At 34.8% G+C, this 27,414-nt stretch overlaps 1 protein-coding gene across 5 annotated transcripts in view; it reads left to right on the forward strand.

Moving 5' to 3' along the window:
* CDH18 (cadherin 18) overlaps window positions 1-27,414 on the forward strand; it is a 1,036,719-nt gene that overhangs the window by 989,651 nt on the left and 19,654 nt on the right. For all 5 annotated transcript variants that reach the window (XM_043600791.1, XM_043600792.1, XM_043600798.1 and 2 more), the window contains 2 exons: window positions 6,166-6,287; window positions 17,375-17,492. In XM_043600791.1, coding sequence (XP_043456726.1) covers window positions 6,166-6,287; window positions 17,375-17,492 — 240 coding nt within the window. The remainder of the gene's footprint in view (window positions 1-6,165; window positions 6,288-17,374; window positions 17,493-27,414) is intronic.

Consider the following 27,414-nt stretch of genomic DNA (forward strand, 5'->3'; position numbering starts at 1 on the left):
TTCCTCCCTGGACTATATCCCATGTGGTTATGATGAATGTAATATCAAAGCTAGAGGAGGCCTTGGGAGCTTAGGCCTCTCTCTTCTCTCAGGAAGCATAGTTCTTCACTGTCTATTTTCAGTTCTATATTTTCAGTTCTATAGCCTCTATATAAGCAGGTTAGTCTGGTATCATTTGCTATATCCTGGCCAAAATCCAAAGTTTCCTTCCTGAATTTCTATTTCAAATCCTGATAAACTTGTCTTTGTAATTGTTTCATTTATTTAAATTATTATACCAAGTGATGTCAGATATGTGCATAATGGAATCAGGATTTGTGTAATTCAAGCTTAAGTTTTCCTAACACTTGATAAAAGCGATTTTAACTAACAACAACAACAATAACAACAACAACAAAGAGTTGTCATTTTGGAGAAAAATAAGACTATTATAAAATTTCAGGGAGTTTCATTATAATGCTGCTGTGCTTAAAACTTCTTTGAACATATTTTCATGTGCTTCCTTCACTTGGAATAAATTCGGAGCCCATAAATGCTGCAGTGAGTGGGATTTCTTCCAAGAATGGTGAAGTTGAACCCCAAGCAGCAGACCTATGCTCAGAGATAAGACCTTATCTGTACCTCACAGTTTAGAGATCGGTGAATGATTAGATATTCAGATATTTTAATACAAATATTTGAAACATATACATATGATTTTCATTAATGATGTCGTATGTTAACGGATTTGCTGTGATTAACGAACCACTTTCATATTCTGATTGTATCTGATGAGGAAAAATTTATTACCCTTTCATTGCTCACCCCCTTAAAAATGCAAAAGGATGGTCCATTCTATTAGTGAACTAATCAGAGTGGCATGCACGTATCAGACTTTTCAAATAAACTCACTGGATAGAATGGATTGTTCCTCAAGTCTTGGAAAATTCTCTAAAAATCATAGTATCAAGTTTGCAATTGCATTGACATATCCTACTCCAATACTTTCACTGAATCCCTATCTTCATGGAGGGCATTCCGCTCATGGAGTTGCATTTATATTGGCATTACATGAAGCATGGGTGATTTTTTATAGTTTCTGCTGGAATGCAAATGTATAGGATGGCCAGCATGCTGTAAGTTTTGTTTCTGTTTTGTTTGTGATCTTCAGAAAGGATTCAGATGTGCGGTCTGCTCTCTCAGGATCAGTGTTCTAAAATTTACATGACTTTGTTAATTGTTTCTCAGAAACACAATTTGGGAAGTCAAATAACGGATAACAGGTTAAGTAATCAAGGTATAGAAATAATAAATACCTTTACAAATTTCACGTGCCTAGAGAGTGCTGGAAAAGGGGATTCATACTTAAATTCGTCTGATTCCAGTATATTTACTCTGCCATCACAAGACTTAAAATTGAAGAAACAAGCAAAAACAGACACAGACTCCTAAATACAGAGAAAGAGCTGGTGGTTGCCAGAGAGGAAGAAGGTGTACGGGGTGGGGTGGGTAGGCGATATAGGTGAAATGGATTAAAAAGTACAAACTTCCAATTATAAAATAAGTCGCAGGAGTGAAAATTCAAGCCCGAGGAATGTAACCACTAATATTATCATAACTTTGTATGATGACAGATGGTAACTACAATTATCCTGGTGAGCAATTTGTAATATACATAATTGCCAAATCACTTTGATGTACGCCTGAAACTCATGTAATATTCTATGTCAATTATACATCAATTAAAAACAGCAATTTCTAGAAATAAAGCATGAAGACAAAAGTAATAATAGCAATAACAGAAACGTTGCATTAAGAACTTCAGGAACATTATCTAATTTTTGCCAGAGAAAAATGCTTCTAGCACACTTGAACATGTACACATTTTATAGGTACAGTTATTGTCATTTGAAGGGTAACATACTAACTCAAGGGCCGTGGGAAATAAGAAAGAGGAACCCAAAGGCACCTGCCAGTTTGCTAATTTAGAATTAACTAATTTTATTATTGAGCAGAAAATACCAGAATGTATGCAGGTAGGCTACAAGTGGCTACAAGACCATCATGTGTTTCCAGCCTCTAATTATATGGAATTAAAGGCACAGTTTTTACAAATCATCCGACATTTAGTAAATAGTTATTCGATTTGCATCGGTAATGACAGTAAGCTTACTCCAATGTTCTGTTTCTCATATCTCTTCATCAGTATCTCCTGTGGTTGCCGTGGCATGGCAGGGCACACAGGTCATTAGTCCCAACCACACTAAGCTTAGAATCCATTCAGCTTCCCCACAGAACACAATCTGTCCTTTGTCTGCTGCTGAACACTATGTTTTTCGCCATTAAGGAAAGGAATAGTAATTATGCATTGAATTAATAAAGCAATATTTGGCAAACATAGAGTCCATTCCCGTCTAGAAGAGTGGAGTTTCCTGGACTCTGGTATGGAGTGAGTGCAAGGCCATTCCAGTCCAGAGGACGTCGTGAGCCAGACAGAGTGGGGACAGTGAGAAGGCAAAGGCTGAAAACAATCAGACACCCAACTCTTTTGTTGTAGGCTTTTCTCAAGATGTAGTCTTTCCAGAATCCTCTCCTACAAACCAGTTGTTTTTTATCCCTAACTACACTAAGCTTGCTTCTAATTCTGCCTTCTTGGAAAATGAGCAGAGAACTATTTATGCAGGGACAATTAAGGCTGCTGATACTAATGATTAGAGCCAATAAAATTATTCTTGCCTCAGATTTCTAAAACAGATTGCTTTGGTCTTCTCTTAAAAGGTGAACAAGTACCTAGTTGGGAAATAAAAGAATACAAGAGAAAAATCAGATACGACATCTAGAAAGTAAGAGAGATATTTACATAGTGACAATAGTGTAGCCACTGGTATCATATAATAAGCCTCGTAAATTGTAGAGCAAGGATTCTTTACTGTTCTCCTCCATACAAATCTGAATAATCTTAGTAATTATAAATTTTAGGATCAGCTTTTAATTCTATGAACATTGGGATTTCCAATAGGTTACACTGAATATACACATCAATTTGCTTTTTGTTAAAGTTTATACTCTTTTGAGAGAGAGACCAGGGGAGGGGCCAAGAGAGAGGGAGAGAGGATCCCAAGCAGGCTCCATGCCATCAGCACAGAGCCTGACATGGGGCTTGATCCCACGAACCTTAAGATCACGACCTGAGCTAAAACCAAAAGTCCACACGTAACCAACTGAGCCACCCAGGCACCCCAATACGCACATCAATTTGGAAAGGTTGGTTTTATTTGTGTTATTTTTGTCTTTCTAACCACACACATGGTATAGCTCTTCATTTCTTTAGATCTTCTTTAATGAAGTCTAAATAAGTTAAATAAAACACTTCAATAAAGTGTTTGCATATAGGTCTTTCATTTATTTAGATTTATTTCTAGTTTCCTTATAGCTTTGTTAATTAATTCTAGTTAGTTTTTCACCATTAAGAGTAATGCACGCTGTTGTTTTGTTGTTGTTATTTGTTTAATGTACCCTTAATCAGTTGGAGAGGGCACATTTCCGTTTCTAGTTCACTGAGAGTTTTTGTTTTTTGTTTTTGTTGTGATTTGTTTGTTTTGTTTGTTTCATTGTGTTTACAATACATGGATATTGTGTTCTAAATCTTGGTTTTTCCATATGTGTTGAGGAGATTATGGGGTTTTTTTTTGTTCCTCTTTTAATTCATTAACTTTTTGAGTAATTTTTGTGCTTTTTAAAATGTCCTTCCTCATTTCTTCCTCTGCATTTTCCTTCCTTCCTTCCTTCCTTCCTTCCTTCCTTCCTTCCTTCCATCTTCCTTTGTTTCTTCTTTCCTTTAATGCTAAACTAAGCAAGCATGGAACTAAATTGCCAGATATATATCTATATATAGATAGATAGATATCTATCTATCTATCTATCTATCTATATAGATAGATAATTTTTACACACCAGTGTCTTGTTTAGGCTGTTTACACCTAAATTCTCTTATCAGTGAGAGTGTCTGGGATTGATACCAACATTTCACAAGCCATGGAAAACAAGCTTTAGGGTATTTCCTTCTTCTACTGTTTTCCTGGAAAGAGATGTGTAAGACTGCAATTGCCTGTTTCTTTAATTTTAGGTAAAATAATCTAGATGATGTTTTTCTCTTTAGAAAAAATATTATTTTTTAACACTTGTTTATTTTTGAGAGGGGGCAAGGGTCAGAGAGAGAATGAGAGAGAATCTGAAGTAGGCTCTGTGCTGTCAGTGCCGTGTGTCAACTCATATATCTTGAGATCATTACCGGAGCCGAAATCAAGAGCCAGATGTTTAATGGACTGAGCCACCCAGGCACCCCTAGAAAAAAATTTATTTTTATTTTGAGAGAGAGAGAGAGAGGGAGAGAAGGCAGAGGGAGAGGAGTGGGGGGGTGGGGGGCAGAGGGAGAAGGAGAGAAAGAATCTTCAGGAGGCTCCATGCCTAGTGTGGAGCCTGACAGAGTACTTGATCTCAAGACCATGAGATCGTGACTTGAGCCAAATCAAGAGGTGGACGCTTAATAGGCTTAGCCACTCAGATCCCCAGAAATAATAATAAATAATAATAATAATTATTATTATTATATAGTAATGTTAATTATTGTTATGTTAATAATGTTAATGTAATATTATTATTATTATTATTAAAGATTATTTATTCATTTTGAGAGAGAGAGAGAGAGAGAGAGAGAGAGCGAGCTAGCACAGGCAGGGGAAGGGCATAGAGAAAGGGAAAGAGAGAGAATCCCAAGCAGGCTTTCTGCTGTCAGCACAGAGCCTGACATGGGGCTTGAACTCAGGAACCATGAGATCATGACCTGGGCCAAAATCAAGAGTTGGATACTTAACTGACTGAGCCACACAGGTACCCTGAAAAATTATTTTTAAATGAAATTTGATTTTATTTAGTTATTGTGCTCCTCCTCAAATTTTCTATTCCTTTTAAAGCTAATTCTGGCACTTTTTATTCCATGCATGTTCTTACTATTTTCAGTATCTTCCCTCTCTATATATGTATATCCATAACCCCTTTTTTCCAATATAGTTAGTTTCTGCCTTCTCATGTTCTGCTTTGATAATTTATAAATATGTCTAGACTTTGTCTTTTTTAGTAGTCCTTTTTTACATGTATTAGTCTATTTTTTTTTATTTTGGAGTTTTTAAAGGTAATGACAAATATCAGCAATAAAATACATATACTTAGTTTTCTGATTATTAATCCTGCATTTATAGCTCTAACATGTAAATAAAACCAAAAATTTGTCTTTTTCTTCCATCTCAGAATTAATAAACTTACTAAAAAATGGGAAGATTTTTTTAAAAATATGTGTTTAAGACATATTTTAGGGTATTAACTGTAATATTGTTATATCTACCAGAGTTATATATTAATTCTATGGTAAGTTCTGATTTAAATTATTCTTTATTTCTCCCAAAATATGACTTAATATCACACACTGCATGCATTTTTTCTATACGAAGAAAATTTTCCTGGGGCACCAGGTGGCTCAGTTGGTTAAGTGTCCAACTGTTGATTTTGGCTCATGATCTCAGAATCATGAGATTGAGCCCCATGTTGGACTTTGCACAAAGCGCAGAGCCTGCTTAAGATACTCTCTCTGTCTCCCTCTCTCTCTCTGCCCCTTTCCTGCCCATGCTCTTTCTCTCTCTCATTCAAATAAATAAATACACTTTAAACAAAAGAAGAAAATTATCATTTGTGTAAAGAAATTGTACTTTTTATTTTCCCCAAGTTTATTTAGATTTGAAACCCTGAACTTTTTAAACATTATGTATTTTTTTTACCAACTGCGATGCTTTTCTTAGATTAATGATGAAACCAATTGTTCATCCCTCAGACTCTGACAGCATACAATGAATTCTGACAACTTCTCCCACTCCAGTTCCTGAATAACATGTAATTTCCTTGATATGACAAAATATCATTTTAGCATGCATGTCATGCCTTGGTGTTCATTTTTCATTTTTCTGTAAGTTAATGAGTTCTCGCAAAGAGTGCCATCATAAAGTTGTCTTTTGCCAAAAGTCCTGTTGCAGCATATGGAGATGGCGACAAGCTACAATAGTAGGGAGATTTGTTTTAACCCAAGCCTCCAAAGTGTGCATAGAAATACTAAATATATCCCTGTGTGTTTTGCAGACAATCCTGGTTTGCTGAGCCATGTGACAGTGGGTATTAGAGTTCTGGATGTCAATGACAATCCACCTGAACTTGCCAGGGAATATGATATTGTTGTCTGTGAAAATTCAAAGCCTGGCCAGGTAAGTTAATTGTTTCCTTCCTATCATTGAGATGGAAGAAAAACAAGCAGCTCTCTTTCTATTATTTTTATATATAATCCTCAAAATCCCTCAGTGTTATTTTTGGGCTCAGTGGAAATAAGTTTATAAAGCTTTATTTTAAGTACCCAATAGATTTTTTTTGAGAATCCTTGAAAATGAATTTTCTCCAGATCCCAAATGTTACTCAAAAAATGAACTCATTCGTGCATATATCCATCATAGAATTATATTGGATGCTTTGGGTGAAGCCCTGTTATTAAATTAGGAGGAAACTGTGAACTTTCCAGTCCTATTGATGCTGTGAGCCTAGATTACAGAGAAGACACTTGTTGGTCTACTTTGGAGGGCCTGCAGGAGTGACATGTGTGTGTCCATTGAGTAATATTGGTACCAAACGATGTTAGGTTTTAACCACATGAAGAGAATCTATGTATGAAGGGAGTACGGACAGTGGGGGAAGTTAAGAAGAGCTTGAACCTGGGTGGCGAGTCCGGATGTAGCATGGCAACAGGCTAAAGGAGCACTGTGATTCTGAAGGGAGACCAGTGTGGCTGTGGCACATAAAGTAAGCAGAGGTCTGGCAGGCGATATACATTTGTTTTTTTTTTTGTTTGTTTGTTTTCTGTTATATAGCAAAGTACACAAACTTAGCATCTTAAAACAACTCTTATTTATGACCTCAGAGTTTCTGTAGGTCAGATGTCTGTTCATGGCTTAGCCGGATCTTTGCAGGGTCTCTCCCAAGACTGGAATGAAGGTGTCCATCAGAACCATGATCTTATCTGAGGCTTGAGATCGCGTCTAAGCTGACCTGGTTATTGGAAGAATTTAATTACTTTCAGCTACAGACCTCAGAGCTTCAGGATTTTCCTCAGCTCTTGAGTATTACCTGGAGTCTTGACATGTTGCCCCCGGTTCTTGCTCCGTGGGCTTCCCTAATGTAGCCCATTTACTTCATCAAACAAGTAGGAAGAGATCTGCTAAGTCTGTTATCAATCAGTCTTATAAAATATAATGTAGTGCAATACAATCAGGTGAATAATATATCATTTTTGCCATATCTGTTTCTCAGAGGCGAATCACAGGTCACATCCGGACTTCAAGGGGAAGGGATTACATGGAGGCATGAATTCCATGAGGAACACCTTAAAGTTTGTCACAGGTGAATCCAGATAGAAAAGGTCTAGGGTCTAGGTCCAGCCGAGTCATTTGTTCCCCTTTATTGTCTTTGGTAAACCAGAATGACTCTAACTATATTGTCCAGACCTACTTTAAATCATTTTAAAGCTTGTCCTAAAATTATACTACTGAGAAACATTGCCTATTTTTTTATAAGGCCCAATCAATACTGTGCGAAAGTAATCATTGCTTATGTTATCAATGCCCTCCTGAGAAGGTATTTGTGTATATATAAATGAACAACTCTTTTTACCATGTTCATGGACCACAAGAAAATTGGAAAATATGATAAGAACAAAATGGATGAAAAGTATATCCTGAAGTACTTACAGATTATATAATGTATTATATTTTAATCATATTATGTTAGAATATAACAGTAATTAATATATTATATAATATATAGATAATATTTTAAGATGATCACTTCAGATAGTTAGGTGTTTGTCTATATCACCATTTCAAAAACAGCAAGGAATTTTATGGTACAGATATATAATGATTTATTTACTAAACCCTATTCATTGTGTCAGAAGTGGGTGCACGCATCCTAAAATTATTTTCTTAACATTCGTTATAAAAGTACAATTAATGAGAAAAATGTTAAACTTTCAAGGGGAAATTTTAGATTGTAAAAGATAAAGCCACTGAATGTGGACTCTCAGTTCTTGGTAACAGAAGATTAGCCATACCTGAAGTGAAGATTAGGCAAGCAGGAATTAAAACTACAATAAGAATCTGTATTCCCAATACTGTACTCTAGTTTTGTAAGATGTTCCTAGTTGGGAAAAGTGGGTACATAGCATCTCTCTGTGTTTCTTAGAACTGTATATGAATATGTGACTACCAAAAAAAAAAAAAATAGAAAATTTAAAGTAAAAATATTTTAAAAGATATATATTTTTTTAATTTTTTTAACCTGTATTCACTTTTGAGAGACAGAGTGTGAGTGGGAGAAGGGTAAAGAGAGAGAGGAAGACAGAATGAAGCAGGCTCCAGGCTCTAAGCTGTCAGCATAGAGCCTGATGCGGGGCTTGAACTCATGGACCATGAGATCATGTCCTGAGCCGAAGTTGGACACTTAACAGACTGAGCCACCCAGGCACCCCTAAAAGATAACTTTAAAAGAATAATACCAAAAGCTAATTTTTCCACAAGAAAGATAAAACCCAGAAAACAATGAAAAGATAATTCCCAACAGTGGCAAAATAATAACTGACAGGCATGAATTCTTTTTTCTACCAAAAATATCCCTCAGAAATAAAGACAGGAAAAACTCATAGTTAGGACAACAAAATGTGAAAATCCCATCCTGTAAGACACAGTCTCAGAATTATATTGGTTAAAAACAGGCAAATAACTATACTGGTAAGTTTAAGTTACAAGGAACCTCCAAGACAAAATCAATCAGTAAATATATTCATAAAAACTCAGTTATCAATGAGTGAATAGAAATCAAAAGAACATTTTCTGGAGTTTAAAATATGCATCATACACATGGCAACAAGGGATCATAAGTGATAAAGACACATAAAGTTAAAATATTCTAAACTCCTTAAATTTGGGATCCTTAAAATTTGAGAAATTGTTAAACTACGATTTTGTAATAGATTTTATATGTCCACAGTGCATGCTCTAACCTCTAGATTAACTAATAAAAATAGTAAAAGAACATGTAACCAACAAGCTAATGGCAATTGTAATAGAGATACTTAATACTAAAGACAGCAATGTTTACATTTCTATTTCTTGATCTTAACTGTGTTCATGAAAATATTTGTTCACTTTAAAATAGATCGTATACTTGCCAAATTGTTGCAGGTGATTTTATCCTGCTGGATTATATTTTACAGTAAAAAAATATAGGGAAAATAAAATTTTCATATAGGAGCTATTTTCAAGGATTCTAGAAGTCTATTTTATTGTTTTCATGTTTATTTATTTTTGAGAGAGAGAAGCACACAGTTGAGAGTGGGTGACAGCAAGGGGTAGAGAGAGAGGGAGACAGAGAATCCCAAGCAGCATCCTCCTCTGTCCTAGTGGACCAAACTCACAAAGTGTGACGTCATTACCTGAGCCAAAACCAAGAGTCAGATGCTGAACTGACTGAGCCACACAGGTGCCCCTAGAAAGACTATTTTAAAACTAAAATATAATCCTAATAAAATGGGACGTTTGTAACCAATAGTAATTCCAAAATAATCCAGAAATTCCTGTGAAGTTTGTAAAACTCAAAATTGGAATGACAATTTCTCATATTTGCTGCTGATGCATAGATGGTCTCTTAACACAAAACAGGCAAAATAAGATACAAGTTGTAGTGTACAAAATTCTAGTAGCTAGGTAGAGGTCTTGCAATTTAAAAAAAAAAAATCAAGAAATAAGAGAAAAAAATATAGAATAATGGATAAAATAGAAAGAAAATTAAAATGATGTAAACTGAAAGTATACATTAGTATTTATGTTGAAATAAAATCACATAGGGGCGCCTGGGTGGCGCAGTCGGTTAAGCGACCGACTTCAGCCAGGTCACGATCTCACGGTCCGTGAGTTTGAGCCCCGCATCGGGCTCTGGGCTGATGGCTCAGAGCCTGGAGCCTGTTTCCAATTCTGTGTCTCCCTCTCTCTCTGCCCCTCCCCCGTTCATGCTCTGTCTCTCTCTGTCCCAAAAATAAATAAACGTTGAAAAAAAAATAAAAAAAAGAAATAAAATCACATAAATACTCAAAAGATACATATTGTCAAAATAGATAAGAAAAAAATCATTTAAATATTGTTTAAGGAGGTGTAAAATCAATGTGATAGAGGAAAATAATTTGAAAGAAAACATACAGAAAAACATAACGAATAAGTACTTGAATATGTATGCTTGCTGTAGACATATTCATGCAACTACACACACACACACACACACACACACACACACATTTCATCAAACAACATTGGTAGATATAAAGAGATACATTCATTGGGATGAAAACAATTTATGCACCAGGTAGAAATAATAATTTTAAATTTATATACACTTATCAATGTTGCCTCAAAATGAACAAAGAAAAATGATAGAAATATTTAAAACTAGATTAACCCATTATTGTATTGAGACTTTACTATGCTTTTACAAGAAACTGATAGAGTAATTACATAAGATTTTGGTAAGGATGCTGAAGATTGAAGACCATAATTAAAACATAATTAAATGACAAATATAGAATAATGCACTGAACAACTTCAGATCATGCATTCTTTTGAAAGTTACAGAAAACATTGACCAAAAATTTATTGTATGCAGGGCCACAAAGCAAGTTTTAATAATTTGCCAAGGATTAGCCTCATTATTTACTGCATGACAAAAAAAAACAAAGCTAGATCCTAAGATGCAAATTCAAAAGTTTCGCTAGTAAAATAATCCATTGGAAATAAGGGCATCTCTGAATAAGCTAAGAAACACTTAAGAAATAAAAATTAAAAACATATAATTGGAATGATAGTGAAAAAACATTGTATTAAAAAGGACCAAAAGGGGGAATCTATTTTCTGCATAATTTTAATATTAACATCTGACAAGGATATATTTTGAATTACAGATATTCTCTCTCCTGAACATAGAAATATCATAAAAGAAATGTTTTCAGAGAATCCAGAAAAAATAATGTTTTCAAATGAAAAGGAAAAATATTAAAATTCATTTCAATACTGGAAATTGAAGCTTTTGATAAATTCAACATCCAATTAATAATAAAAATAGTAACAACAATGATACTACTATGCATTAGTACAATTTGTAGATAAAATTAATACTTTTCCTAAATATAAGGTCAATATAAATGTATTTCTTGTATTTCTTTATGTCACCAACAATTAGAAAATAAAATTTAAACACTATGCCACTTAATGTCATTAAAAAATAAAATGCCCAGAAATAAATGTTACCTTTTTTAGGTATCCATTGCCTAAGCGATACATAACAACCTTGAGTAAACTTAGGTTATTTCCTTCCCTGAAACTTTGTTTCTTTGGTTTGTAGGTTATTCAGAGAATTCAAAATTGGATCATTTGAATTGCGACATAAAAATTTAAAAGTCCAAATATAAAGTAATGATGGCATGAGGCATTTTTAGATTTTTTTTTCTTTTAGGTAATATATTACTTTCTTTCTTTTTTTTTTCCTTCAAGGTAATTTCAAAATTTATAGGATACAGTGAGATGTTGTAGTAGGAGAAACTCATAACTGGTAGTCCATAGTCACCTTTGCAGGTGAAAGCATTGAAAAACGTGGGCAAACAACACTGAGTCCTTGTTCTTGGATGAGCTGATTGATCTCCTCAGAATGTGAACATTCACTCCCAAAACTGAAACACTAGTATCAGTTTCCTGGATTGAACTCTCTTCATATTGGCCAGTGACATTGACTTTTTCCATTGACTTCCCATATGTCCCACCTTTTGTTGATGTGAAAGCTTATTCAGGCGTTTTCTCCAGGTCATGCTCTCCTGTCAGTGCCATTTTGCTAGCCTGGCTCCTCTGTTTTACCCTCGACACGGATTACCGAAGCTCTATGGCTTTTCTAAGAAATGATTTGGGTGCCATTGATAAATAAATGCTTTCTTCATCTCTAAAATGAAGAAAAATGTCACAATGTCAGGGCCCTAAGATTTTATGACTAGATGACTCTCAGATTCCTTTAAATGTGGATTACCTTATTCTCCTGGCATGAAAAGCTATTTGTTGCAATTTTTATAAAAGGCTAAATTTATAACAAAATGTATCTTTTTTCTGGGTGTCTAAACCCTGTATATAGTATTTTCCTTTTCTTCATACAACTATTACTATTTTCAGAGAACAATCAATCACTTGACTTAGCACCCCTAAGTTCTAATGTGATTTCATTAAGTGATTCTATTTATTATCCTTTTAAGACTATATTCAGATCTAGCATCATTATTGTCTTTAATATTACATAATTTTAGAAGTCACTTTAAAATAGCTGGGTTCTTTATATTGCTTGAGCATTTCAAAACATTTTTTTTAAACGTTTATTTATTTTTGGGACAGAGAGAGACAGAGCATGAATGGGGGAGGGGCAGAGAGAGAGGGAGACACAGAATTGGAAACAGGCTCCAGGCTCTGAGCCATCAGCCCAGAGCCCGACGCGGGGCTCGAACTCACGGACCGCGAGATCGTGACCTGGCTGAAGTCGGACGCTTAACCGACTGCGCCACCCAGGCGCCCCTGCTTGAGCATTTCTTTCTCCAAACATTTGTTTCACAAAAATGAAATAAAGTATTTTACTAAGGGAATAAAGTCACCTGACAATATTTTTGGGGCACCTGGGTGGCTCAGTCGGTTGAGTGCCTGACGTCGGCTCAGGTCACGATCTTGCAGTCCGCGAGTTCGAACCCTGTGTCATGTTCTATGCTGACAGCTCAGAGCCTGGAGCCTGCTTCAGATTCTGTGTCTTCTTCTCTCTCTGTTCCTTCCCCGCTCACACTTTGTCTCTCTCTGTCTAAAATAAATAAACATTAAAAAATTAAAAAAAAGAATATATTGTTTATTGCACCCTTATTTAAAAAAAAAAAAAACAACATTGGGGCGCCTGGGTGGCGCAGTCGGTTAAGCGTCCGACTTCAGCCAGGTCACGATCTCGTGGTCCCTGAGTTTGAGCCCCGCGTTGGGCTCTGGGCTGATGGCTCAGAGCCTGGAGCCTGTTTCCAATTCTGTGTCTCCCTCTCTCTCTGCCCCTCCCCCGTTCATGCTCTGTCTCTCTCTGTCCCAAAAATAAATAAATGTTGAAAAAAAAAAAACCAACATTGCCAAACTGTATGGTTAATTTATATGATTAACCTATTACAAGGGAAATGGTCTGAATCTTCCTATTGTTTAATTTTGCAGTCTTTGGTTCATTTAACCTTATGTTTATAGAGTTTCTAGAGAAACTTTGTGCGTTTTGATGCAGAGTAGGAATCGGGAACTCTATTTAAATAATAATTTGTGAAATAACTTTTCCAAAGCACATTTGTATTGCCCAGCTGTACAAGGCTCCTCTTTCTATAACAATCACTTTTAGAATTACAGACATTTTTATTATGGATGCTGTGCATCTACATAAAACAGCATGTGGCCATGGCAAAGAGATTCATCTTTTGTGAAGCAGAGGTTTAAACCACATATAACAGCAGAGTTCAGGTTGATTCAGGTATCAATACACCTGAAATACAACAATATATTTCTCTGAGTTAATATAGTTCCCTGTTCTGAAAAAAAATCTTTTAAGTACCTTGCATGAAAAAAAGATACTAAGAAGAAAATCATGCATGCATGAAATTTGAAGTCAGTTCCCAAAGTAAAGTGAATTCAAAATAAATGAGATGGGCCTACACATAAAAACCGAAACATAAATGATGAGGACGATTTCTAGCTTATTTATACCAAATTTTCCCGTGTTTGTATGTGTATTTCATTAGCAGCAAACTTAGGAAATATAACATCTGTTAAAAAAAATGTATTGTCTGATACCAGCCTCCCTCCATCCAACGTGTCAATTATTAACAATATAACTTTGTATGAAAAATGTACCTAGATCAGCAGACATCTTATACTTAGATTTTACAAAGATCAACCTCCTTGAACTAACAAAGGTTGGTATTGTTATTAAATAAATATATGCTCCCATGTGAGATTATATTATAAAGCAAATTCATTGATTAAAGAAGATATAGTGTGTTCCACAGAACGTTCTTTTACTTTAAATGTTTAGTTAGGATTATCTCATTTACCTAACAGAAGACTACATTATTTGTATAAATCCGTGACACTGACTCGTTTGATTTTTTCGCCCTAATAAAGTACTCAAGAAGTAATAGACTATGGAAAACACATTTAAACAGAGGAATATATTTATTTAGTAAACACCAACTATCAACTTGGACTCCCCCTCCCTTTAGTAGAATAAATCTGTAACTGCTTCTCTCAGATCTTTCAAAATAATCAAAGAATTTATGCACTAATTACATAATATGGATATGATAGAAACCATCTAATTTCAGTTAAAAGGAGTGAGAGAAAGCAAATTGTTAATGGATTGTACATCACCAACAAATTGAGCAAACGTCACAGGTAGCAGAGTGTAGATAAATCATTACTGACAAAAGAATAGAAAATATTAATGACAGATACATGGCACTTATCTAGATATCTAGACACTTAAATCTTTTAAAAATCACAAACATGTTAGCTTCTTTTTTTTAAAGTTTATTTATATTTTGAGAGAGAGAGGGAGCATGAAAACAAGCAGGGGAAGAACAGAGGAAGAGAGAGAGGGAAGGAGAGAGAGAGAGAGAGAGAGAGAGAGAGAGAGAATCCCCAGCAGGCTCTGCACTGTCAGTGCAGAGCCTGAGGCTGGACTCAGTCTCACTAACCCTGAGATCATGACCTGAGCTGAAATCAAAAGTCAGACGCTTAACAGACTGAGCCACCCAGGAGCCCCAAACATATTACCTTCTGAGCTGGGTTTACTAATAAAAGTCCAAGGAAACAATAAATGGAAATCTATTTACTACTGAAAGAAAAAAAAGGTAATCAGTAAACAGAAAAATTGAATATACCTTCTCGCATCAACAGAATATCTCAGAGTTCTAGATGAAAGTAGAGCAACATTCTATGGTTTTGGAGGCATTTTTCAGAAGTATGGAAAAATATTTAAGTGTAGATGTGTCAGCAACAATTCTGTAGGAATTCAAGATGCATGGTTCCCTCTTAAACAAAATGTGGTAATCAGCTCATCATTTACTATGGACATGAGATCGAGAAATCTTTGAGGAAGATAAATTTGCTACAGTGAGCTTCTTGGCAAATGCAGATTTGAAATTACTGGTATAAAAATGGAAAGTACATTTTGCTAAAGATAACAGTAAGACAGGAAAGATAAAATATAGATTATATTAGTGCTCAACAAATAGAATAAACTTAAGTATAAACACATTAAGGAAATTTAAAATAATGCATAAATTAGTTTCAAATGAGAAAAAAATAATTGTCCCAAAGAAGTAATAAGAGGAAACATAAAACAATTTAGTTGGTTTAAATTGAGTGTTCTCTGTCACTATCTTCCAGAATCACATTCTAGGATAAGAAATGAACTTGAAAAATGTGTCCATAGGTTTTGAGCTATCATCAGCATAATAGGACTCAGAATTAGAGAATGACCATGAACAAAGTGTAGGGGGAGATAGGACATTTCTTTTCCAAAAGAAAAAAAATGTACATTTACATTATGTTACCCTGAAAACAATCTTGAAAATTTGGTAGTTTTATTTCAGTTTTATATTAAGTACCTGATATGTACAGAATGTGGGTCTGTTCTTCAGATTATACTACACACTCTCTGACCTCCATGGAGCTTTTCATGCACTTGAGAAAAGTTGTCAGATTGTTTCTGATTATCCAATTTATTCTCCTATCAAGTCAAAAGCCAATACAAGGGAAGAACGATCTATCCAGAGAGTAGCTGTGCTTTAGATGGAAAAGAAGGCAAACATCAAGGAGATACGTAGATTTTTCAGTTCATAAAGTAATAGCGTGAAGGGAAGGAAAGAAGTGATGAATGATAGAGACTTCTTGGAATATGTGGGCTGGAAGGAGGAGGCTTTATCTAGGATTTCTTTCTGAGAAAGTACATCTTGAACAAGGATGCCAGGGTGAGAGCCGCGTGCATATATGGACGAAATGGATCACTTCTATTGCCTGAAGCACTTTTGGCAATGAAATGCGTGTGGACACATGCTTTTCTGGTGTCACTGCCACTGAGGATTCCTTTTTAGGACTTTTATATTCGTCCTCATCTGCCAGACCAACTAATGGGCTCAATACTTGGACAAGAATTTACATTTTAACTGTTGCACATAGTGGTGTATTCTTTCACTCAGAAAAGATGGAAATGGGATGAAATTGAGTAAGATGTTTTTAGAAATCGTAACAATTTTTGAAATGAACACACTATATTTCCCATATAGGACACACTCTTTTCACAAGCTTCTTGTTGCTCTCTTTGTTCTTAATTTATCTAAGGAAGGGATAGATGAAAGATACCTAAGAATTAGGATACAAAGTTTTAAAAGAGGAGAATATTGTCCTGCTTATTGGTTTGGCCATTTCCTCCTTAAGAGTGTAATGTCTACAGCTATTGCGATTTGTGTTCTGTTCTTCGGTCACCTGGAATGTTTTATTTATGTATTCAAACATTGTCTGCCATATAATGCACAGACTCCAAATTTTAGACTGCTTTTTCCCAACCACCGTATATGAGAAGTATTCCATAAAACTCGGAGTGGTCTGGTTTTGCCTTTGCTACTATTTTAACGGTTAGGAGTCCCATCACAATCCTTTAGGGTCTCCGATCCTTATCTGTAAAATAGAGGGGCTAGATCATGCTCTCAAAAGTTCCCCGAAACAATAAAAATAGTATGACTCCACTGTGTTTGCATGTACTGAGAACCAGGAACACCACAAATCTGTTGTACATGAACACTAGGATATTTATATTTGTACACACGATACTCATGTTTCCCCAAACAGGTATCCATACAAAATCTTGCGACTAATTGGCCCAAGGTACTGTGGGTGATAAAGAAAAAATAATAATAATAAATAAATGTCTGTGCTATGCTAGAAAATAAAGTGTGAATGATTATAAATTGTACTGTAATGTGTTTCCTAAAATCTCATATAAGACAGAGCCAATTAGCTGGTACGTTTATTAGTTAAATTTGAAAGCGGGCAAGGTGGATCAAGGGGGCTTTTTAAAATCCTTTTGTGATGACAAATATAATTAAAATCAAAGGAATAAGCAAAATTAAGTTTACTATTTAGTATTTGCTTTCTCTCTTTAGGTTATTCATACCATCAGTGCTACTGATAAAGATGATTTTGCAAATGGACCAAGGTTTAACTTCTTTCTTGATGAACGCCTGTCTATAAACCCAAACTTCACTCTGAAGGACAATGAAGGTGAACACGATTTACATATACTTTTTAATCTATGTGAGATCTGCTTTGACTTAATATGGAATAGGCCTGAGCAGTTTTGTTTTATTTTTACATACCCATGAACAGCTTGCAAATCCGCATTCAAAGTCAGTTTGATGTTAATGTGTTATGATCTGTGAATAGCTTGTATTTAAAATTGAGCCATATGTACAAATAACTTTCATTGAGTTTATTCAGAAGCATTCCTTTAAACAAGAAATGTACATGTAATATGCTCTTGGGCAAATTTTAAGAGAAATCTTAGCTGACAAACATGTTTATGAGAGCTGCTTGCAATTGCTAGGAGGTAGAAAAATTTTAAATTAGGAAAAATGAAAAATATGTCCTAGGGACAGTTAGGAAAGGAAATGCAACGTTTGAATTCATCTTGCATTAGCAAGGCTATCATAATGTGGTGTACAAATTATATTTCCTCTTGTTATTATGAATATTTTTCAAACTATGGGTAGAAAATATGCATAATTGCAGAATATTTTGTAAATTTTGAATTACTTTTGCTTAAACTTCTGTATTGTGTGGGAAAAGAAAGAACACCATAATCTAGTACCTAGAGAACATTCACCATGATTTAGATTCCCTGTTTGGTAGATTTCTCCAGGTCCTGTAAAAATCAATCTTCTGTATGTAAAGGAAACACTAAGTCATTCTCTATGTGCAGTGTTCTGATTTGTATCAACTTTCTTCTTACCCCAAACTATCTTTGATCATGTTTATCTGAATATGCTACTTTTGGAATTTAACACTTGCCTCAGAATCCTTTTAAAGAAACAACAGTGCATCCACTTAAGAGTAAACATATAATTTCCTCTCTACACTTCAGGGAAAAGGATTTTCAAACACCAAAAAAAAAAAAAATGCTGTTACATAATGTCAACTCACTAAAACATTATTTCCATCATTCCTAATTCCTTCTTTATATTATCATAACAAGAAGACCAAATTGTACATGTGGCCATAGCAAGATTCATATGAAAATACAAAGCTTGATTGTCTCTCATTTTAACTACCCTATAGTCAGCTCTATGTACGAGAATAAATATTTGTGCATGTTTGTATCTGACATATTGTATTAGTCGATTATTGTAAACTTATTTGCATTTGAATATTCCATTCTACAATCCCAAATATATTTAATGTAAGTATGTTAAATATGTAAAAAAATCTATTACTGTTTCCCATATTTCAATATTTGCAAAATTTGGAGAGCATTCAACTTTCTGCCTTAGATTACAATCATATCTAGATATCTATATCTATATCTATCTATATATTTCAGTTGTTTGTTTTTACATTCCAATAAGGATTTTATTTTATATTTTTAAGTAATTTCATTTGATGATATAATGAAAATTTGACTTGGATTTAAAGATGGGCATTCAAGTTATTTAACCCATGTAAGTATAAGTCCAAAAATATTTTTAAAAACAGGAGAATTTTAATATTGTTGAGACCCACTCAGTGATTAAAAATCCGCAGACAAAAATACTAGATCTGGAATTTGTGAATTTAATGAATGGCTACATTCAAAAGGGCTTAATTCAATCATTTGACTCACCAGTGGTAGGAACTAATTTCCCTCAAATATATACACTCTTGAAAGGATTTATGGTGCTGATGTACATATTTTTACATTTGTTTTAAATGTAATTTTTTTAACATTTTTAAACATACATACAAACATTTTTCAATGTAAGCTTTTTAACGTTTATTTTAAACATACATACGAATGCTTTGTCAAACATGTGAGGCCTATGGACAGTTGTGTAGGGATAAAGATGTTTTAATATATTTGTAAGATTATTTTTTTAAATGTTGGGAATTGATAAAATTATAAATAACACAGGAAACTTTCTTTTGGATAGGTAAAACAGCAGTTTTTAGAAAAAAAATCAGGTGCATAGCAGAAAGCTTGAATTTATGGCAAGCCGATTTGATTATGCTAGATAAGCCACCTAAACTTTCCGAGCCTCAGCTTTTACATCCATAAATTATGCTTTAAAATACCCACTCTGGAACTTTGGGAGAGTTAGAGATACCGTATGTAAAGATGGCCTTTTCTATAAACACAAGACAGTTATGGATAATAATATGTAAAGATGAAATTAAAAACAGAATAGCCATACCAAAATGAACGCACTCATACATATATATGTTCACAGGTGCATAAATAATTCTCTGGACAACAACCAGCACAAAAATAAAAAGAGTAAATATAAATATTAACGATCTAAGCCTGCTGAATCCTGGTAGCTTAGCATTTATATGCCCCCAGAACATACAAAATATATCTAAAAGAAACAAAGACAATGAAAATTGGTGTGTGTGTGTGAGCGAGCACGCACGTGCGCGTGCACAGGCACTCACTGCTTACACAAAAGTACACATTCAGGGAACGGTGGAAGGCAGACCTAGCCTCCGAGCCAGGATGGGTGATCAGGAAGCCTTTGGTTTAGTAGCATCTCCCAAACTGCTAAATGGTAAAGACTGAATAGAGAGAAAAAGAGATTTCCAAAATAAGAGGGAGGTGTATATATTATTGTTTACTCTAAGCCCACAGATCAACACATTAAAAGGTAGACAATGAAATAAAAAAATAAGTCAGAAAGTGAATTTACTCTGAATAATACAAAACACATAAGTGATCAGAAAATATTTTAATAAAAGTATATAGGATTCTCAAAATTAAAAAAAAAAAATAACATGTTTACAAAAAGACCAAGAAGCAGTTAAGTGAAATGAGACAATGAAAGAAAACAAGTCTGTATGAAAACAATTTAAAAATCCCTATGAAATCAATGAATTAATTAAATCTTTATCAAAATAAAACTATAGTTTTTGCATATATAAAAAAGTATATAGAACCATATAAGAAACATACAATAATTCAGTTTTATATATGTAATTATATATAAACATATAAAACTATAGTTATTGAATATATAGAAAAGAACTACATATAGAAATTACATATATACAGAACTACATATGTATTACATACATATATACAGAACTACATATAGAAATTTATAGATATTTAGGTATGTATAAAACTATATATATATGTTTATATTCTTAAGTTTATACTGTAATTACAAAGACATATACCTGTATATAAACATATATAATATACGTATATGTATACACATACACATAGACACAGATATAAAGACAGAACAACACAAATTACTAGGCAGCATTACCTCTAGACAGGACACAAAGAAAGTTTAACAAGTCAAATGTAAAAGTCATTAATTCAAGCAAAAAAGCTCAGGTATATCAAAACTTTAAAAATGCATAAGAACACTTAGCAGATATGGAGTATAACGTGCCTAGAAGAATTAAGAAGAAATTATAGCAATCAACAATATAGATAGGTAAAATTACTTGACAGTTTCTCATATTGAAAATAGATGTGTCCTTACAATGAACATAAACACCAAAGCCAAGCACAAAATCAAATCTTCACTTGGATATGACAGTTTAAAACTGGTAAATCTCAGGGGTGCGTTGGTGGTTCAGTCAGTTAAGTGTCCTACTTTGGCTCAGGTCACGATCTTGAGGTACACGAGTTCGAGCCCCACTTTGGGCTCTGTGCTGACAGCTCAAAGCCTGCTTCTGATTCTGTGTCTCCCTCTCTCTGCCCCTCCCCTCCCACAGAGAGACTCTCTGTCTCTCTTTCTCAAAAATAAATTAAAAACAAATTAAAAAAAACCCTGTTAAACCTCAAAGGTAAAGAGAAAAATCTTTACAGTATCAAAGACAAAATGCAGAATAATTAAAAACAATGAGAATTAGATTTAAAGTAGATTCCTGTGTTATTTTTTTTTAATTTTCTTTAATGTTTATTTATTTTTGGGGCGCCTGGGTGGCGCAGTCGGTTAAGCGTCTGACTTCAGCCAGGTCACGATCTCGCGGTCCGGGAGTTCGAGCCCTGCGTCAGGCTCTGGGCTGATGGCTCAGAGCCTGGAGCCTGTTTCCGATTCTGTGTTTCCCTCTCTCTCTGCCCCTCCCCCGTTCATGCTCTATCTCTCTCTGTCCCAAAAATAAATAAACGTTGAGAAAAAAAAAATTTAATGTTTATTTATTTTTGAAAGAGAGAGACCAGTGTGAACGGGGCAGGGGTGAAGAGAGAGTGCGACACAGAATCGGAAGCAGGCTCCAGGCTCTCAGCTATCAGCACAGAGCCTGATGCAGGGCTCAAACTCATGAACCATGAGATCATGACTTGAGTCAAAGTCAGGAGCTTAGCTGACTGAGCCACCCAAGTGCCCCTAATTTTTTTTTAAAGCTGAAAGAGGTTGACAAAAACCACGTGCTCAAAATGCTGAAGGAAAATAATTTGCTATTATCAATAACCTTTCCTAGATGTAGTTAAAAATGGTAAGCTATCTAAAATCAAGGAGGACCCCTTAGTTAAGAATTTTTTCCAATGTATAAAAAATAAGTTTTTACTGTTCGCTACTGACATTTTGACAAATGTCGTATTAATCTTTGCCTTCAGAATCTCTGCAGAATATAATAGAGAAGAAAAAAATATTGTAATTCATGTTTTATTTCATATGTTAAAGCTTGAAGAGTAAATGCTAAATTAGCAGAATAAAAGTCTGTGATTTCCAAAGCAAGGATTTTCAGAAAGTTAAATAAAAAAGCTTATTTTATCAATGGAGCACAAGGCCAAAGGGGAGAATAAAAGATGGAAAGTGAAAGCATAGAAAATGAAAGAAGAAAGTAGAAATAAGTTCAAACATATTGTAGTCATAATCGGATTAAATATCATTTTTCATCAAAGCTGTATATAAATATGCTGCTTTGAAGAGGTGTACCAAATTCAAAATGAGATAGGAAATTTTATATAAAAAGTTGGAAATATTTACCCATTGCTTCAAAAGAAACAACTATTGCTGAAAAAAAGAAAACCCATGATCCATGGGGTCTAAAATAAGACATTTATTCAGCTCACATGCTTACGAAGGAGCACATTCTGGTAGGTTTCTGATAGGTTCATCTAAGCAACTCTTCTGGTCTCAGGACACCTACAGTCACTACAACTAATCAGCATTGTAAAAATAAAAATATTCTCACTTCAAAGAGAAAAACGTAACCATGATAAATAGAAACAAAACACAAGATTATCCTTGTTAACAGATGATGAAATTGTCTATAGGAAAATGTAAGAAAGTCTACAGAAACACCTTGCATAGTAATGGGATGTTTTGCCAACATTTTTGAATACTAGCAAATGCCCCAAATGGATCGATTTCCTATATTTAAAAAAAAAAAAAAAACTACAAGGGCACCTGGGTGACTCAGTCAGGTAAGCATTGACGCTTGGTGTTGGTCAGGTCATGATCTCCAGGTTTCATGAGTTTGAGCCCTGCGTAGAGCTCTACGCTGGAAGTACTCAGCCTACTCCAAGATTCTTTCTCTCCCTCTCTCTGCCCCTTCCCTTCTTACAGTGTCTCTGCCTCTCTCAAATAAATTAATTAATTAAAAAAAATATATGAATAAATAGTAAATCAGGTACAATTTAAAATGGCAAAAACAAATCGAGCAAATTACCACAAACCCTTCTAAAATCATTAGAGGAAAAAAAATCCAATACATAATTTTCAAGTTTATTCTATATAAAGAGCAATGTTACTGAAAATATAAAAGCACACCCCAAAATAATATATTTACCAAATTATTTAATCAGAGAATTTAAATTTTCATATTAATCTATAAATTAAATCTAATTTTAATGATAAACTCAATTAGTCATCTGTTAATAAAATGCAAATAAATAGTAAAGGATTAAGAAAAGCAAAAATGTATTGAAAAAGAAGATGATGGAGGTATGTAATTAGCAGAAACAGAAGAAGAGAGGACATATCCTAACAGATATCTAGACATTATAAAGATGAATATAGTGAGTGTAAACCCAGACAGTTGGTTTTTCTCTTTTCTTTTTTTTTTTTTTTTTTTTTTTTTTTTTTTGCAAGTGCCTGACTTAAGCTTTGATTGCCAAGGCCCCCACTTCAAAGAGAGCTATCTGGAACAAACACCATGCCAGCCACAGGACTAGATCAAGATCCAGGCTGCCTCCCCCTGTCCTGGGAGACTCTTTGTTTTAGAGACTTTGATTGATTTTGATAACTGTTGATTTGGGCCTTTTTCTCTCTGCCTCTCTTATGATGCTTTAAATTCCCACTCTTATGTTTTAAATTCATCAATAAAGAGTGAGTCTCCCAGACCCTAGGACCCACCCTTGACCCCAATACCAATAGAACTTGAAGGCCCCTCCACATTCTCTTTCTCTCTACCCTCCACCTCTCTGTGTGACCCCAGGCATGCCACATAATTTCCAGGATATGTAAGTAATAAACATTTTTGGTTTTTTGTTTTTTTTTTGTTTTTCAAATTTTCCTAATGCTTATTGCGGAAGAGTGTCTTGCAATCATAGTAAGAATCACAAAGGCTGGTCCAACCACAAAATTAGTCATTGATAGGCTAAGACTAGCATAAAACAATGAAATACTCTTTAAATATGGTACTAGTAGAGAAATAAAGAGAGGAGGAGAACAAATTCAGGGGAGTGAATAAAATTAGATATCTAAATCTATGTATAAGCATATGACCTTGACAGAAGGCAAAGGTAGCATTTTTAACCATTATGGAAAGGGTAATACAAAAAGTACACAGAAAGGGACCGGCTGGTTATCTAGATTCTCTAGAACATCTCAAACACATGAATAAAAATAGATAAATTATATATATATATATATATGTATATATATATACACACACATATATATACACATACACACACACACACACACACACACACACATATATATATATATATATATATATATATATATGTAAGTTGCCCTGGGTAACATTGTCACTCTGTGCCAGGTATCACTTCCACTGACTTTTTTGTGTTTTTCTGGGTTTTGTTTTCCATTACTCTCCCATTCCCGCTATAGCCCTTCTCCCAAATTACCATGTACTCAAGGATAGTACCAAAAGTAAGGGTGAACAGAGTATGGTGAAAAAGGAGCCCAGCTTAGCAGATATTTGAAAGGAATAATAGACAAAAGAAATTGCAGACTAAAAATAGATTTCAGGCTCATTCTTCCAAATATTTGCTAGGGTAACAATGTAGAGCTAAATAAACTTGGTCTGTGGATGGATCCTGAAAGTCACTTCCAAAGCCGAGAGGCATTGAGATTCACAAGAAAATATATAAATACTGGCCCAGATCTACTCACCACTTCTTACTGTGTTGGAGAAATCACTGGGAATTGGAGCTCAAAGGACTTCCCTCAGCAGAAGATCACAGGACATTGCAAGGGTCAAGCAGGATGAAAGAGAGGCAGTTAGCATATATTGGGATGCACCACCTAATGTGAGAAAGAGAAAACCATACTTAAATATCTGACAAAGACTTTTTGAGTGGACACATGAAACCATTGCCAATTTAAAATTTCTGGTAGGGTGATAAAACTCGAATAGCCACTGCTTAAAACGGAACCAGTAATCAGAAAGATGGAGAAAGAAGGAACACTGCCCAAGAGAACACTGCTTTCCTCTCATTCTCACAAGGGAGTTGAGAGGTGACGTCAGTGTCCTTGGACGCCTCCTGCTCTTTTGAGTCTTGTGGAATTTTGCTGTCTCTCCTGATTTCTATCATCTATCAAGCTTCAGTCACTTCCCTCTTTTCCCAGAAGTCTTGGTAACCCTGACTCCATCCATACTCAAGACATAACTGGAAAAATTTAATGCCCTTAAGAGAAAATTAGCCAGGACTTTGGCTACCCAACACCCAATATCCAACAGTCATTAGACAGGAAAAAAAATCCATTTTGTTTTTAATGACAAATGGTTATATGAAAACTGGTACTTCCCTCATCACAACACTTGTCACAGGGTGGGCTCTCTCCCCATTTAGACTATAGAATCCAGGCATACAAGGAATTTTGTCTGACTTATTTAACTGCTGTATTCCTCACTCCTACCATGGTGCCTGACACAGAGGAAACTTTAAGTAAATATCTGTTAAAAGAAATAAGAGGAAAAACAAAGAAGAAAGTTTTAGAGTTTGACTCTGGAAATAGGTTGGCTCTATTTGAAACCCGGTTTCTCTGCTAATTATGTGTGAGACCACCACCAAATCCTTGTTCTCGGTGTGTCTGTTTCGTCCTTTGTAAAATGGAGATATGGACACAATCATTACTATTTTGTAATTTTTAAGAGAGATGAAAATATAAAGAATTTGAAATCACATACGAAAGGCTACATGTTTTAAGGGCACACTGAAGGTGACTAAAAAGTAAATACATAGATGGAAAAATAATATAAAGAATCCAAATAAATTACTCTGAGTAAAGAAATATTTGAGTTTTAGGTGGGAAGAATATGTAACTATCCCAGAGAAATTCCCTAACTCGACAGACAAGGAAATAATTTTACCAGTTTCCAATGAAATTAAATTATAAAGATAACAATAAATGGTGCTGAAGTACTTATTTGCGAAATAACGAGCTAATAGTCGATGGATCTTGTTTTAGTGACACTTGAAAAAAAGAACTACAATAAGATAATCCTCTTCCTGTTAGGATAGTACTCATGTGACAATCAGGGAAATGTATTTTAAAATACTGAATGCCTCAGTATTTAATATAATTACTATAATATTAAATATAAAATCTATTAATCATAGGGGTGCCTGGGTGGCTCAGTCGGTTAAGCGTCCAACTTCAGCTCAGGTCATGATCTTGTGGTTTGTGAGTTCGAGCCCCACGTCGGGCTCTGTGCTGATGGCTCAGAGCGTGGAGCCTGCTTCTGATTCTGTATCTCCCTCTCTCTCTGCCCCTCCCCACTCATTCTCTGTCTCTCTCTGTCTCAAAAATAATCAAACATTTAAAAAATCTATCAATTTAATAATGTTCCATTGATAAAATATTTGGAGCTATAGCAGTCAAATGAAAATAAGAATAAATGTCTGAAAAGGTAAAAGCAAAGTATTAAATGAACAACATATAATTAAACATCAAACAAAAATAACGATCTAAGTGTAGTATTTAATCACATTCATGAGTAATAATTATACTGTAGAAAATAAGAATCTTTCTTGGGGTGCCTGGATGGCTCAGTCAGTTAAGGCTCTGACTATTGATTTCAGCTCAGGTCATGATCTCATGATTGTGAGATCGAACCCCACATTGTCACATTGTGCTCCATGCTGAATGTGGAGCACACTGAAGACTCTCTCTATCCTTTTCCCTTTGCCCCCCAACTCTCTCTCTTTCTCGCTCTTTCTCTCCCTCTCTCTCTATCTCTCTTTGTCTCTTGCAAATGAGAAAATATGTTTCTTTTTTTTATTGTTAATGTATTTGTTTTCAAGAGAGAGAAAGAGAGAGAGATATTGAGAGTGTGGGGGAGGCACAGAGAGAGAAGGAGAGAGAATTCTAAGCAGGCTCCACACTGTCAGTGCAGAGTCCAACGCAGGGCTCGAATTCAGGAACCACGAAGTCATGACCTGAGACCAAATCAAGTTGGATGCTTAAGGGACAGAGCCTTCCAGGCACCCCAAAGTAAATATGCTTAAGAAATGTTTATGAAATGGACTTTGAGTATTTTCAGTAAGAATATACTCATTTATTGTATCTAATTAAAAACTGAAGAAAAGCACCTGAAACACACACACACACACACACACACACACACACACAGCTTTTTTTCATGGCTTGACATTTACACTGGCTGTCCAGCATTCCACAGGAGACTCACACTGTATAACTATTCAGCACCATTCTTCCTCTCTCATCATACAAAGAATTTTTTTCTCTAAAAGAAATCTGTAGTCAGCTCTTAAATTGACATTGTTTTCTCCTACCAC

Source organism: Prionailurus bengalensis, chromosome A1, assembly GCF_016509475.1.
Source record: "Prionailurus bengalensis isolate Pbe53 chromosome A1, Fcat_Pben_1.1_paternal_pri, whole genome shotgun sequence".
Classification (NCBI taxonomy): Eukaryota; Metazoa; Chordata; class Mammalia; order Carnivora; family Felidae; genus Prionailurus; species Prionailurus bengalensis.